Genomic DNA, 16,139 nt, shown 5'->3' on the forward strand with positions numbered 1-16,139 from the left:
CCAGAACCGAACCTGGGACCTTTCAGTCCGAAGGCTGACGCTCTATCCACTGAGCCAAACTGGTTTCGGCAAACTATCTTTTTATTTAAATAATTAAAATTCTATTGCAAAATTTGTAGACAATACTATGTAAAGAAAACCACCCATAGGCTTCCACCACCCAGAGATAATCACTATCTTTTTTTCTTTTTTTTTTTTTTGGTAACATACACTTTTCCATCATTATGATTTCTTATTACATCACCTTCTTATCTATAATTTCACCTTCTATTTTATAATTTTAAAACCATTACCAATGTATTATGAATATCTTTCCCAACTATATTCCAGTGTATAGCACATTTTAAATAATTCCTATTTTCAGACACTTAAATTGTTCCCAACTTTTTAAATATAAACAATGCTATACTTGTTCAAATTATTTAAAAAATAACCACCATTTATGTGGACTTGCTGAGAAAAAAATTATGTGAATTTTTAAGTCTTTGGCTACATATTACCAAATTTCTATCTAGAAAGTATGTATCAATATGTACTGCCTACACCAAAGTAGTGCCCATTTCTCCACGCCTTCACCAACACAGATATTATCATTCTTTTTTTTAACTTATGATGAGTAAAAAGGGAGTTTTATTATTCCCTTTATTAATGAGGTTAAATATTTCTTTGTGTTTATGGTAATTCTAAAATTTGTCTTGTGAGCTGCCTGTTCAAAGCATAATTTTGAACCTGGCACGGTGCTGTTGTGTGGATATGCCATTGTTTAAGCATTCTCTACTAAAAGGAGAAATAGTGTCATGCATGTGTGTAAGGAGTTCATGCCCAAAAGCAAAATGCTTTATTACATGTGTCTGGAACAGAGTGTCCAGACCGCACCACTTCGAGTATAGCCACGCCTCATTTTATTGTGCTTCCCTTCACTGTACTTCAGATACAGCAGATTTGACAAGTTGAAGGCAAGACCTTCCACCAGCAAAAAGATGACTGTCTTTATTGTGATAGTCATTCTGTTGTGGTGGTCTGAAACCGAACCCACAATAACACCTCCACGGTATGCCTGTATAAAGGGTCTTTGTATGTGTTGGAGGCACTTAGAATAAATTCCTACAAGTAGTGCTATTAGTTCAAAAAGTATGGCTATTGTAAATAGTTGTAGTCAGTGCGACTTTACCATAGAATTCGCCCTAAGTATAACAGTTGAAAAACCCTTGGTCTGAGAACAGATGTCCGTAAAGGCAGAGGAGACTAGATTTCTGGTATTGGTGGGTTAACATGTCTGCTTATATTTAACATGAAATATCAAGTAACATAGGAAGCATGTCTTGCCAAACACTCTACAACCACAGGCTATTCCTAGGTCTCATCAAGTACCCACCCAGGATTCAGAGGTACAAGGCGGGATGATGCAACATCTGATTCTAACCATTCTTACATTGAAGATGGCAATACAAGAGAAATTGTGAGGTAGGAGGTGCTTGGACTAAACTCACTTGCCTTTCTTTTGGGATCATCTTCTGGAAGTAGCATGACTGCCCGAGAGACTGGAAAGAAAAAAACCTTCAGAAATTATCCTTGGTTATGGACCCAACCTCCGCATTTTTTTCAGGGGTGGGTGAAAGGAGTAATTTCACTAACATATCTTTGAGATCAGAGTGTATGACTATAGTCCACCCTCTGTTTTTGTGAGTTCCACATGTGCAGAGTCAGCCAACTGCGCATCAAAAATATTTGACAAGAATGTTACGTTGTTGCTGATGTACACTGTGTAGCTAGGCCTATGATGATTGCGTCTGTCCTGAACATACAGGTTTTTATTTGTCATTATCCCCTAACCAATGCAGTCTCACTATTTAAATAGCACTTACATTGTGCTAGGGATTATACGTAATCTTGAGATGATTTAAAGTTTATGGAGTGTGTGAGTAGGTTTTATGCAAATGCTACGCCATTTTACCGAAGGGACGTGAACTTCCATGAAGTTTGGTATCCGTGGGGGGACAATTGTAGATGAACATCTGCGTGCGCTTATGTATTTGGTGCTAAGGAATAAAGGGGTTTTAAACCCACCTGATGACCAGAGTAGCTTTTGTAAAAGGCATCTTCCTGAACACCATCCAGAGCATCTGGGGAAAAAAACATAATATTGCATTTTAATGTGCGTCTCAGGTGATTCTGATAATCAGAGATTTGCATTCTGATCTCTGTTTTGCTTTTGTCCACTATTATTCTAATGATTGTTCCTTTGCAATACTATCTTTTTTTCTCTACTTGCTCTTCAGCTAGCGTTTGCTTATTTTCAGTGTTCTGTTCTTCACATGAGTCGAGGAGTAGATTTATACATTGTGTGCAGGACTCAGTGAGTTTCTTCAATCTGAGGCTTTTCTTGGCTGTGAATTTTCCAGAGCTATTTTCATTTAAAATATTGCCCCTTCTCCCACTTTCTCCTTCTGACATTCCCATTAAACCTAAATTGAAACTTCTAATTTAAACCTGTCTTTTGAATTTTATGCCTTTTTATCTCTCTGCAGCCCTCTGGATAATTTCCTCAGATTTATCTTTCCTACCATCCATTCTTTAAGTGTGCCAATCTGCTCTTAAAGCTGGCCATTGTGTTTAATTCTATCCACAACTTTTTATTTTAAATTATTCTATTGAGTTTTTTCATCTCTGCCTGTTGTTTTTCAGTACCCTGTTCTTTCATGAAGTTTTCAGTTCTCTCTTTAGTTCCTCGATGATTGCACATATACTTTCAGACAGCTTTATTTATTTTTCCTACAGCTGTAGGTTGTTATGTTTTCTCAGGTTTTTGGGGTACAAGTCCTCTCCCCCATTGTGGACCATTTCCTTGTTTGTTTTGTACTTTTTTTATTGCGAGGATACATTTACCCGGTGGAATTTCTGTGTACTTTAAGATGTAGTAGTAACCTTTCAAACAAGTCTGGCATTGTATTCCTCTGGGAACTTCAGGATCTCACTGGTCTGAAGTATTTCCAGTACCTATATTAATATCTCCATTTGGGAGTCCTATACTATGAAAGTAATCAGCCGTTTGGATTCTATACCTTTGCATGGCAGAAATTTAAAATTTTTTTATTTTGGAGATATCTAACTGGTGAGAATTTCACCAGTGGGTTGGTCGTAAGTGAGCAATGTTTTATGATCCCCGTGTACGGCGGGAACATTTCCTCCTCGGTTCTAGCTTTATGTGTGAACTTCAGTTTCAGCGCCTCACCACTCACAGGCCCAAGTCTTTTATTCTAGATCTCTGTTAAAAACTCCGACCCCTCGCTGTTAGGTCCTATAGCCACATCCGATGTCCCCTAACCTGTTTTGGCATCAGCTCACGCACTCACCACGTTGCTTATGGGGTTCTGCTTCTTTGGCACATAGGAATTTCATCCGCCCTCCACGTATGTAAAATAGTTTTATTTTAGCCAGCAGCTCTGTATGCCTGGAGCACAGAGAAGGATGTCAGTGTGCTGACTGGATGAGACTAGACATGGGCAGCAGTCAGGCTTGGAGACCCAAGCCCTCTCCCCCTCCCCCTCGCAGGTGCAATAGAGAACACGTGATCTCTGAAAGTAGAAACGAAGTCTCAGCTGTGACTTCGCCACTCTATCTGAATAAGCTACGCTGAGTCCTTTAACCTCTCAAAGCTTTACTTTTTTCAATAAAATAGGGACATTTTAGTCCTGATCTTTCTGTTGCTCTAAGTTCCCTCCCATTGAAATGCACGAGATTTTCTTGATGCTCCATTCCTACCGTAGCTGGAGAAGACTGCAATATCTTCTTGGAGGCAGGCACCATATCTTAGCTAATAGTTCCCCTTACAAAACAAACAAGGGATGAATGAAATGGTAGTTAATAAAGTAACCTTGTTATTTCCTTTCCTCCTGGACTTTTCACATGCCAATGCACTGAGAAACAACTCTGGTTAGGAAGAGAGACTTGAAATGGGAAAGACGTGACCAATTCCATTTCTTCAGAAGTTTGCCGGGGTGGGATGAGGGGCGATTGCATTCTGCGGTGTCTCACTCCTCACAGTTCTCTCTCCCCCTGGAGTGTAAATGAGTGAAACTGTATATTGGTTTAGACCAGTGGTTCTCAACCTTTTTGATGCCGCGACCCTTTAATGCAGTTCCTCATGTTGTGGTGACCCCCAACCATAAAATTATTTTCGTTGCTACTTCATAACTGTAATTTTGCTACTGTTAATGAATCCTAATGTAAATATCTGTGTTTTCCGATGGTCTTAGGCTCTACAGCAGCGGTTCTCAACCTGTGGGTCGTGAGTTGAGAACCGCTAGCAGGGTCGCCTAAGACCATCGGAAAACACAGATATTTACATGACGATTCATTAACAGTAGCAAAATTACAGTTATGAAGTAGCAACAAAAATAATTTTATGGTTGGGGGTCACCACAACATGAGGAACTGTATTAAAGGGTCGCAGCATTAGAAAGGTTGAGAACCACTGGTTTAGAGGTTCTGCTTAAATAAGAGCCAATAAATATCTCAGGCTGAGTCCAGGTGAACAGCCTCACGGTAATCCTCCCAGAGCCTCAGGCGCAGGAGCAGAGACCTCACCTCACAGAAACACAGGAGCTTTCCTAAAATGTTGTTTGTCATGTGGTAAATTCCTCCTCAAACAGCAGAGCAATCCGATTTTAAAAAATTAGATAAAAAAACAACAACAGAGGCACAAAGAAATGACAAGTCCTCGCAGTGATTCTCGTGGTCTGTAGAGTCCAGGGGAAATTACTATTCGTTGTGGAGAGCAATTCGTTATTGTCAACTCAAAAAGTTTAGCGCACAGGTTCTTTGTTTTAGCTAGCCACCTCTAGAAGTGTACGCTGTAGACAGATTCACACAAAAGCACTGGGCTGAGCAGAGCAGCTTCATCTTATATTTTTGCAGTTTATTTTTAGTAATAAAATCTGGAAGAAATTAAAATTCTCATTAATTTTGAGTCGATAATAAAAGGACATCATACAATGGGATGTTCTGTAGGTAATAACATTATGCAGATCTCCACAGACTCATCTGGAAAGGTATCTAAGCCATGTTGTTTATGGTAACAAGAGCTTGGCCCTTGAGCCAGACTGCCCGAGCTGCCTCTGCCTAGCTCTGTGACGCTGGGCCTCAGTTTACTCATATATGAAATTAGATAATAGTAATACTTGAGCCGAAACAGGTTTGGCTCAGTGGATAGAGCATCGGCCTGCGGACTGAAAGGTCCCAGGTTCGATTCCGATCAAGGGCATGTACCTGGGTTGCGGGCATATCCCCGGTAGTGGGTGTGCAGGAGGCAGCTGATTGATGTTTCTCTCTCATCGATGATTCTAACTCTCTATCCCTCTCCCTTCCTCTCTGTACAATCAATAAAATATATTTTAAAAAAATAGTAATACTTGAGCCATAGGATTATTGTGAGCATCACAATGGATTTATATATAAAGTGTTTATAACAATGCCAGACTCCTAATCATGTACTAAACTATTATGTTATGTTTGCTATTCCTATTATTAATAACTAAAAACAGCAAGCTAATGCTATCTGCTTATGTCTGGGGTTATATTTGTGGGGTCTGAGGTAAAAATATATACTTTCAATTTTCATTTTATACCATGTGGATCGGCTACAGTGAACATAATTTTATTAAAAATAGTATTAAAATCAAAAGTATACTGGTTAAGAGGCAGTTGTTCTGAAAGCCTGACATATAACAGGGACTTTAAAAGATTACAATTACTGATGACCATATATTTAATACATTAGGAACTGATTAATATGAGCAATCTCTTGCATTTAATCTCATGTCTGTAATGCATCTTACACTCAGCCAATGTTTTCATATTCATAAATTTATTTAATCCAACTAACTGGATTATTAATGAGCTCATTTAATCCCTGTGAAGTGAATTTCATATTTATTATTCTAAATAGAGGAGAAAAGTGACAGAGAATGAGTTTGTTGTTGGGTATCCCCCTCCTCTATCATGGCAAAGCTGATCAGGCAACAAAATCAAGGCTTAGCATGTTAAGAACTTGATTTTGAGTAATAGATAAAAAGGTGGGTTTGTTGTGGGCCAACAAGAGAGAAGAGCCAAAAAGTCAGTTCTCAAAGTTTATGAACGAAGCTTATATAACTGCCCCAGGATAAAGATGACCAGTCACTGGCAAATGACACAATAAAACATATAGGTGGCTTCTGTCCATAGCACCCTCAGGTTGGATAAGACCTTAAGGTAGGACAATGAACTGATTAGATTGGTAGAACCAACAGTATAATTAAAAATATTTGCCACTGGATGTAGCTGTTAGTGTAACAGTGAACAGATTTAGAACAAATAGCCGCCAATCTACATGATCTTTGGCAAGTTGCTTTTCTCTCTGGTTTACTCACCGAGAGAGAGAAGGACTATAAGGCTTCTAAAACACCTTTCATCCATCTATTAACCCATTCTTTCAAAAACCAGGCATTGAGTGCTTTCTCAGTGCCAGACACTGATGATACTATGTTGAATGAGACTGATAAGGTCACTGCTCTCAAGGAGTTTACATTCAGGTAAATTATTAAAATATCAGATAGTGATAAGTGTTAGAATAAAAATAGGCTGATGAGAAAGAAAAGGACTCAGTATGACTATGTAGGAGCCCAGGGAAGGACTCTGAAGAGGTGACATTTTCGAAGAGAAGATAAGACTGTGACGCGCACGAATAAGAGAGAAGGTCATTCCAGGCAGAGGAAGCGCTTGTTCACAGACTAGAGGGAGGGGATGAGTTTGGTGTTGTGAGGAAACAAACGCAGGACTGGTAGGTAAGAGCTAGAGCATGTGCGGTTCTGTAAGTAGACTTCTGGAGGGTCTTAAAGGCATGATCTGATTTATGTTTCTAAAACTTTGGTTGCTATGTGCAAGAATGGGAGCAAGGATACCAGGTGAGAAGCTATTGCAGTAGTCCAGAAGAAACAGTATGTCTTTGTCTAAGGTAAGAGTCGTGGAAATACAGAGAATCAGACAAGTTAAAAACATTTGCTGGAGTAAAACCAATAGTGGTTGTAGATACATGCGTTAAGTGGAAGAAGAATAAAATAAAGAGTAATGGTCATATTTTGAGCTTGAGCAAGTGGCTGGAAGGTGGTGCCATTTTACAAAATGGGAAGAAAGAAGTATGTAAGGGGCAGTTAGGGCATGTGTAAATAGTGTGACTCAAGAGTTCTGTATTGAACATCTATGTGAAGATGTCAAGTAGGCAAATAGACTCAGGAGTCCTAGGGCTACAACACAGAGACTGAGTCATCAGCATATGGCTAGGAACTGGATAGAATCACCTTAAGGGACAGAGAGGAGAAGAGGTGAGTACACGATCCTGAAGCACTCTCACATCACAGGTCAAGTTGAAAAGATGAACCTAACAAAAGAGAATAGAAAACAGTGGCCAGTGTGATAGGAGGTAGAAACAAAATCAGAAGAATGTGGTATGTGGGAAAGATTCAAGAAGCAGAGAGCAATCCAGTATATCAAATGTTTCTAGGAGGTCTAGTAAGATAAGACCAGCAAATCAAGTATTTTATTCCACATAAAAGAAATCACATAAGAATCCGGCTACAACTACGATGCTTTTATACCACTTAAAGGGTGGGGAGGAGCCCTTAACAGGAAGTTTGCCAAGGGGTTATAGAGAGTTACATGGAAAGTCAGTAGACAGGGCTTTCCAGTGTGATTATTCCAATATGTAGAAAATCTCAACCTCACTCATGAAGAGGATACATAAACAAGGAGATTGATGAACTTCAAGATAAACGTAATTATCTTAATGAGTAGAATGGGTCTACATGCAATAATTACACATTATGAGGAAATAAAAGTAACATGAAAGTAAGTTGGCACCAGTCAGAAGTCAAGTTAGCCAACAGCTATCATGTAACTATTAGAGTTTATAACTCAACAGTTGATGTTTGGGTATATGGCACAAACTGAGCATAATTCTTTTTGAAAGAACTGGCTTCATTTAGGAAAACAATTTATAAAGCTGATTGGGGATAGATATAGGTCAGCATGAATCAAATAGCAGAAAGGTTTAGGAATTCATATACCTAACATTGATTTTTAAGTTGTTTATGATGCCATATATAACTAACCTTCACAAAATTTTACACAGGTAAATATCTCATGTGCCTGTTGGTACAGACATTTAGAAATTTCCCAATAAAAAGTCAACTCATCACCCAATTATTCTACAGTGCACTCTACAGTTGATAAAGCCAAGTCCAAACACACAGAGCTTCCAATCAGCATTTTTTAAACCTAACTTTTAAAATATCAACAGGAAACCAAGGATTACTTGACATTTGAAGAAAGCCTCTGACATAAAAGATAGGAGACATCAAAACAAGAATGGAAACTAAAGAGACTACACACTAAAAACAACACTTTAATGAAATTATAGTTAATGATCTCAGAGAGAATAAAAATAAGGTATTTAGCCTTAAAACAAAATCAGGGTGCTATTAAGAAAAAAAAAGAATAAGCAGAGATTAGTAGGATAATAAAGGGTTCTTAAAATTTTTAATAGCTAAAATTATATATGTTTGCAATTTATATATATAAGGTGGGTCAAAAGTAGGTTTATCATTGTTCATATAGATAATACAAGAATAAACTGTTTCATGTACTTAAAACTGTAAACCTACTTTTCCCTACCCTGTATATAGATTGTAAATTATATACATAGTAATTATATATACATACATATATGTATATGTGTGTGTGTGTGTATATATGTGTATATATATATATATATATATATATATATATATATATGAGGTAATATGCAAATTAGTCTAGACACCTTAATGCGTCACAACCACCTCAGGAGGAGGCTGCATCACGACTGGCTCAGGAGGAGCTCTGAGTGTAGATGGGCGGGAGGGGAATGCTTGCCGCCCGCAGCCTCAGTAGACACACACCAGGGTTAGGGGCGTGCTCCGAGCAGCTGTGGCGCGGCTTAGAGCAAGCCCCTGGTGGGTGGCGGTGGCAGCTGGAGCAAAGCAGCCCGGGCCCCAGGTGCCTGGCAGCAGCCAGAGCGAAGCAGCCCGGGTCCTGGGTGCCTGAGGGAAGCCGGTGCCAGCAGCCAGGGGAAGGAAGGCCTATTCTTGCATGAATCTTCATGCATCTGGCCTCTAATATTTTATAAATCTATATATTTGTAAAAGATGTAGAAAATAAAGCTAAGGAAATAACTCATTCTTTTAAAAAATCAGAGAGAAAAGAGATGAAACAAGGAGGCCCAACATCCTAACAATAGAATACAAAAGAGAAAAAAAATGTCAAAAGAAATATTACAAGAACATTTTCTGGACCTGAAAAACATGAGTGTCCAGACTGAAATGGCCTACTGAGAACCCAGCACAATAAATGAGAAAAAACACAACTGCTATAAACTTTCAGAAAGATAGTAAAAGTTTCAAGAAAGGGGGAAAAACAGGCCCCATATAAATGATCAAGAATGCGAAATGTAGTGAATACAGACACAGTGTTAGCAAGATAGAATACAAACATTTTCTGATATTTCCGATCTATGTACATTTTTCTCAAGAAGTCTTCTGAAGGATGGCTCCCTTTAAAACAGTGAGGCAAACCAAGAAAGAAAAACCAATATCCAGAAAACAAGGGACCAACATCAGAGGGAGATGAAGGAACTTCCCTGGATAACAATGAAAATCAGTTAGACAACTGGTAGGAAATAAGCGATCCGGATGAACCTAAGCGACAGGGAATGATCATCTGGTAGATGAGCATGTGTGGAAAGTTATAAGAAGGGTTGCATTGCTTGAGCTTGGGAAAGTAGATGCAGAAGCTAGACTGCCTGGGTTCAAATCCTGATTCTGCTACGCATGATCTCATCTCAATCAGTTAGCCTCTCTGTGCTTCACATTTCCCATCAATAAAATGTGGCTCAGAATGTACCTCCTCACGGAGTGACTGGAACAACTAAATATGTCTCTATACTTAAGTTGCTAAAAATAGTGTCTTGACTATTATGGGCTGCTGGAGGGGTGTCCAGCTTGTCCACTCAAGGCTGCAGCCTAAGTGAGACCTGATTTTGTCTGAGCTCCACATGATGCTTCAAAGTCAAGCTGTGAAGAGCTGATGGCAGCCCTCAGGTGGCATTTTCTACCTCAGTGCCTCCATCCCTAGACAGGCCCCTCCGTGGTGCTCAGCCCCCACACTGGCTAGAAGGGCTGAATAAAACCACAAGACTAGTCCGCGTGGAGGAAGTCACTTCATTAGGCAGCTTCCTGTCTGGGGGGGCAGATGTGTTTGGATTTCAGCGAAGGAACTGAAATTTCAACAGCTGAACTGCAGACAGCTGCTCCAGAAAACCAGAGGGAGATGGGGTCTTGTGTTGTGTGGCGTAGCCTGGCAACGCTCGGCGCTGCCTCTGACCCAGAGCGGAGGCCGGCTCCTTGGTGGTGGGCCCAGAGGCCATCCTGTTTCAGGCCGTGTCGGGAAGAAACAGTGTGGTCAAGCAAGGCACAGGCCTCCTGGCTTGGGTCACAGAAACACCAAGACACCACCTGAGAAAGGGCTCCCACCCAGAATATAAACGAGTGGCACTTGTGACAGCTGTGGGAAGGGAGGGTTTTTAAAGAAACGAAGTCGGTACAGATGATTTTTTTTTGACCATCTGACATTCTGAGGAAATGGCCTTGGATTTATAATGCCTGTGGATTTTGGTACTTGCAGCAATAAGCAGAACACTTGAGTTTGGGGTTTTAACTCCTTTAAGCATTTCTCTATAAAATCAGTTCATGCTGGCTAGCCATTTGTTCTAGAAAGTATGTTTATTTTCTCACCCCTTCTTCCCCCAAGGCTAGAACTATGGCAAAAAAGAAGGTAGATTGAGGAAGGGAACAAATATTTTTGTGAAGAGCTGATGGCAGCCCTCAGGTGGCATTTTCTAACTTGTCTGTGCTGGGCATTGTTCTAGAAGCTCTGCCCACATAATCATCAAAATGATCAGCCAAGAATTATGATGATGCCAATTTTAAACAGGAAGAAGCTAAAGCTCGGCTTATTTAAAATATGCCTAAAACCACAAGGGTAAGGAGCAGCCGAGCTGAGACTGAAATGAGGTCCTCCTGAATCTTCCACCCGCTCTTTCCATTCTACCACCTTCCTCCTCACAACCCCAACTGCAGGCTTTCTCTCTCACGCGGTAAGGCAGCACCGCCTAAGATACCACACTCCATTTATTCATGGAGGACAGTCCCATAAATTCAAACTGTGAGAGTGAATGCACTGCTCTCTAGTTCATCAACTAAGATTTCTGCTGCAACACATTTCTCTATTTTGCCAAGTATTTAAAATCTTCATTATTCGTTGCTTTCTCGCCTTGCCCAGTGACAGTTGGCAAGCGCTGTTATCCTCGCTTAATAACCCAACCTACCCAGGGAATAGCCTGGATTAGAAGCTATGATGCTCAAAGCTCATGAATAAGCATTCTCAGTCTTCTGTCTAGAGGCGATGAGTAATTCGGAGGTCTGTTTGGTGGAAATCCAGTTAAGCATCTGGCAGATCTTATTGCTTCAGAGCTTTGCCTTGGTTTCCTCCTATCTCTCCGATGATTTCTCCTTAGGGAGGCTCCTCTCATTCCCCTTTCCTTTAAGGGTTGGTATAGTACAAAGTTCTGATCCCAGCCCTCTTCTTGCTTTCTTCTCTTCATTCAGCCACAAAGTATTTGAGCTCTTATGACATGTGCATGTCAACTACTGGCTGGCTTTCGAGTCTATGTTTGGCCCGCCCCCTGTTCTGCCCTGTGCTACTGTTTACTTACAGTTTATGAGAGAGATAGTGTAACATTGGAGGATGGGCGGAAGAAAAAGGCCAGATACTTCCTTCCCCGCCCCCCCTTCCTGTGGAGCTTCACTGGTCACCTGGCCAGCAGTCCTTACTGTGGTTCCAGCTCCTGTCAGACAGTGGGCGCCCCTCCTCCACTGTCCCTGCAGCCCTAGGGGTGATGGCAGCTTCTAGCTGTGACTGATCTGTGGGGTGCCTCATTGCTCCCCATTTGGCTGTCCAGCTTTTCCATTCCCTTTTTAACCAATTATCTATAATAAATCTCATCTGCTTGAAAAACCTGGCTCTATCCTGACTGACACAGAAAGACAGCATTCTTAGTTAGAAGCTACACCAACCAACGTTGACACTGGCAGGAAAGACATGTATCCGAATGCTATTGGAGAGATCAAAGAATCTGAGGGGACCAAAGATCCATGTTCTGATCTGACAGAGGGAAGGAGCAGTGCTCAAAACCCTCCAAGTCCACTGTCTGGGTGAAGCGTTGGTCTTGGTCACACCACATGTGCCACCAACACTAGATGCTGAAAGTTACCATTCAAATGGTTGTCTTTGCCACTACCTGTCAACAGAATCAAATCTGGGCATTTCCTGCTTCTTCATGACATCACTGAGTGGAATAGGTGTGTCTGATTGACCAAGACAAGGTGGTGTGTCCTCGCCTGGCTATACATGCATCTGACATTTTCAGGTCCTTTCATGGAAGATACTCTCTTTAGAGGTGGCAGAATTCCCTAAATACAGGAGAGGGATTTGAATGCTAAGTGGACATTCTGTTTGAGCAGACCTTGAGATAAGGATTCAAGTGTATGTGGGAGTTGGGGGAATCATTGGTATGGAAGTGAGACAATGGAGGATAAAGTTATCAGTTGAGTCATTGCTCTGGGATAACTAAAGCACATGTCTCAGGGTCATCCAACCCTGCCGAGAGCAGCTATGGGATAGTTAAAGCACATGTCCCAACTCCTTTTCTCCCTCCTTCATGTGCGAGCTGGTGGTTGAAAGCTGGGCTGGTGTAAGCTGAAAGTTGGGGGATAAAGGATGTGGCAGGGCACCAAGGACGGGATAAGACAAAAGGCAAAGGTCCCAGACACTAGGAACAACTAAGTGTTCAAGATACAATAGTGAACAAGAGAGAAGCATTTCTGACCTCACTAAGCTGGTGGTCTCAAGATGTGAATAGGCAAGTACAAGACAGTGGGGCAAGAGCAGTGACAGAGCCTAAGGAGAAAGAGCTAGACGTGCAGCCTTGAAGACCCAGGAGGACTGGGAGGGCATCCTACTCATATTTGAAGCCCCGTTGCCTAGGGTGGTACCCATCCAATACATGTTTCCTGGCCCAGTACTGAACTGTCAAGCATAGTTCTGGTGTTGTTATATTCATTAGCTCTATTTCTCAATATACCACCTCAAGGTAGATGTGTCCCCATTTCACTGGAAGAAAGTTAAGGCATTTGTAGTTACTCTTAACCATCTGACAACTCCTAGTCACTCTTTATATCTCAGCTTTGATATAATATACCCAAAAGGTTTACCCGCACAGTGTGCCCATTGCCAAGCCTGGGCTATCCTTATCAGAGAACTTATCCTCTGATTGTAATTGGTAATTCGTTCTCGTGTGTTGGAAGGAACTGAGCCCTTTCAGAGCAGGAACGATATCTGTTTTGTTTAGTACTGCAGGCTCAGCATACAGGCGAGGGCCAGCACATTCTAGATGTGCAAACCTCAGTTACACTGATAATTCTGGGACTGACCTGAATACACAAGTGAGGCTCAGAGATGTGGAGTGACATGACCACCTCAAACCTAAGAGGTGGCAGAACTGAGGCTTGAGCTACAGTTGGTCTGATCCCCAAATAATTCTATACTTATAATGGGGCAGGAAGTGCCTAAGAACATCCCATAATCATCAGATGGAAGGATTGCAAAAGCAGAACTCTAGACCTAAAACTAGAAGAAGGTTCTTCGAGGATAGGGCTCCCAGCCAAAGCTTTGGCTGGACACCTTTAAAATTTCCCATAGATTTAACATTCTAAGGTCTTTAACCTAAGTAACTAATTGGCATCCAAATTGGGAAGAAATAAAACTATGACTAATTTGCAGGTTACATTATTTTATATATAGAAAATTGCACAGACTCCACCAAAAAACCTACTTGAAATAGTAAGCAAATATAGTAAAGTTTCAGGATACGAAATCAACATACAAAAATCTCTTGCATTTCTATCTACTAGCAGCAGACTATCTGAAAATAAAATGGAAAAAAAAAACATTCACAATCACATCAAAAAGAATAAAAAATACCTAGGACTAAACTTAGCGAAGGAGATGAAAGACCTGTATCCTGAAAAAAAAAAAAAAAAAGACATTCTTGAAAGAAATTGGAGAAAACACACAAAAATGGAAAGACAGTCTGAATAATTAATATTACTAAAATGTCCATCCATACTACCTAAAGCACTCTATAGATTCAGTGCAATCCCCATCTCATTGGCATTTTTCACAGAAATAGAATAATCCTAGTATGGGACCACAAATAGCCAAAGTAATCCCGAGAAAAAAGAACAAAACTGTAGGTATCACACTCCCCAATACTGCAAAGGTATAGTAATCAAAATAGCCTAGTATTGGCACAAAAACCGACACTCAGACCAATGGGACAGAATAGAGAGCCTAGAAGTGTGGACAACTAATTTACGATGAAGTAGCCACGAATATAAATGAAGAAAAGTCTCTTTAATATATAGTTCTGGGAAAACTGAACCTACTTTAGACCATACACAAAAGTTAACTCAAAATGAGTGTATCAAAAACAGACCCGGAGACAGGGAAGCATCGATTAGACCATCAAACCTCAGAGGGGAGGTAGGGGAGGATGGGGGTAAGGAGGAGAGATCAACCAAAGGACTTGTATGCATGCATATAAGCCTAACCAGTGGTCACGGACAACAGGGGATGGGGGCATGAGTGAGGAGGGGTTTGGGATGGGAATGGGGGGGATGAGGACAATTATGTGATACCTTAATCAATAAAGAAAATTTTTTTAAAAAGATTTAAAAAAAATAAAAATGAGTGTATTAAAGACTTGAATGTAAGACCTGAAACAATTAAAGGCACAGCAGAAAACAGGCACTAAAGCTTCTGGACATCAGTACATGGTGGTGTTTCTGTGAATTTGTTTCCAAAGGCAAGGGAAACAAACTAGAAATAAACAAATGGGACTACATCAAACAAAAGCTTCTGCACAGCAAAAGAAACCATCAACAAAAAAGGGCAACCAACCGAATCAGATACTCATGTGCAGTTAAGAGGAATATTTGAAATTCCATTGCAAAACATTCGTTTTCATGCATCTTCTTTCTGTGCCCTCTTTTTGAATTTGAGAAGTAAGCTTAGAGACAAAAATAATACAAACCCACATTTCCTGAGTCAGACAGAGCAAAGGTACACTTCTACCATCCCTGTAATTTATCAGTATGTCTTTTTAGATTAAGAGAAGTTTGACAGTACACAGGATAATTACTTTAAAAACCAGGGATATGCTAGGCATGGGAACTATAATCCTATAATATTAAAATTTCTTTTGAACTTAGTTAATACGAATGACAGCTTTCACAATACATGAATATGGTTTTTGGAGTCAAGGTGAAGTTGCAATACTCACATTCAGCTGGGCAGCTGAGAGGATCTGACCAATTTTCCCTCTTTGCTCTGCAGGTGTGTGGTGCAGATGACATCGCAAAGAAGAGGACTCACCTCACGGTGCCAGGCTGTATTTTCCCGGAATGGCCATGTTAATATTTCCATTCCCACGCATGCCTGCGGAATTGTTCCTTTCCCCTAAAAAGATGGAGTCTTTTTCTCTTCTTGCACTTGGGCAATGCCTTCTGAGTACCTGGAATAAAAGAGGAAGAGATGCTGTGTGACTTCCAAGGTCAGGTCATAAAAGGTGATACAGCTTCTACCTGGCTCTTTCTTGGGATACACCCTGTTTGAACCCGGACTGCATGGGGTCCAACACAAGCAGTCTTGGACCACATGTTGGTGTTCCAGCACAGCCCCATGGTGGTCCCAGCCAATGGCCAGTATTGACCATCAGATTCAGGAGTGATTCTTCAGCCTTCAGAGAAAAAATTTCTCTGCCACTCCCCACCCAAATTACAAACCTGTGAGCAAAATAAACATTATCATTGTCTTAAGTTACTGTTTTGAGGTGGTTTGTCTTATAGCTACTGGAATACTTATCAAGTGTCTTAATTCTGTTTTATCTTCTG

The 16,139-nt window shown here is 40.7% G+C and overlaps 1 protein-coding gene across 1 annotated transcript in view; it reads right to left on the minus strand.

The window, feature by feature from the left end:
- Positions 1 to 1,055: 1,055 nt before the first annotated feature.
- LOC307111171 (uncharacterized protein) overlaps positions 1,056 to 16,139 on the minus strand; it is a gene marked incomplete at its 5' end in the record, with an annotated part of 81,971 nt that continues 66,887 nt past the window's right edge. Inside the window, 3 exons of the mRNA XM_079790839.1 lie at positions 1,056 to 1,541; positions 2,068 to 2,123; positions 15,622 to 15,760. Of these exons, the coding sequence (XP_079646965.1) occupies positions 15,706 to 15,760 (55 nt within the window). The 3' untranslated portion in view covers positions 1,056 to 1,541; positions 2,068 to 2,123; positions 15,622 to 15,705. The remainder of the gene's footprint in view (positions 1,542 to 2,067; positions 2,124 to 15,621; positions 15,761 to 16,139) is intronic.

Source organism: Cnephaeus nilssonii, assembly GCF_951640355.1.
Source record: "Cnephaeus nilssonii genome assembly, chromosome: 14".
Classification (NCBI taxonomy): Eukaryota; Metazoa; Chordata; class Mammalia; order Chiroptera; family Vespertilionidae; genus Cnephaeus; species Cnephaeus nilssonii.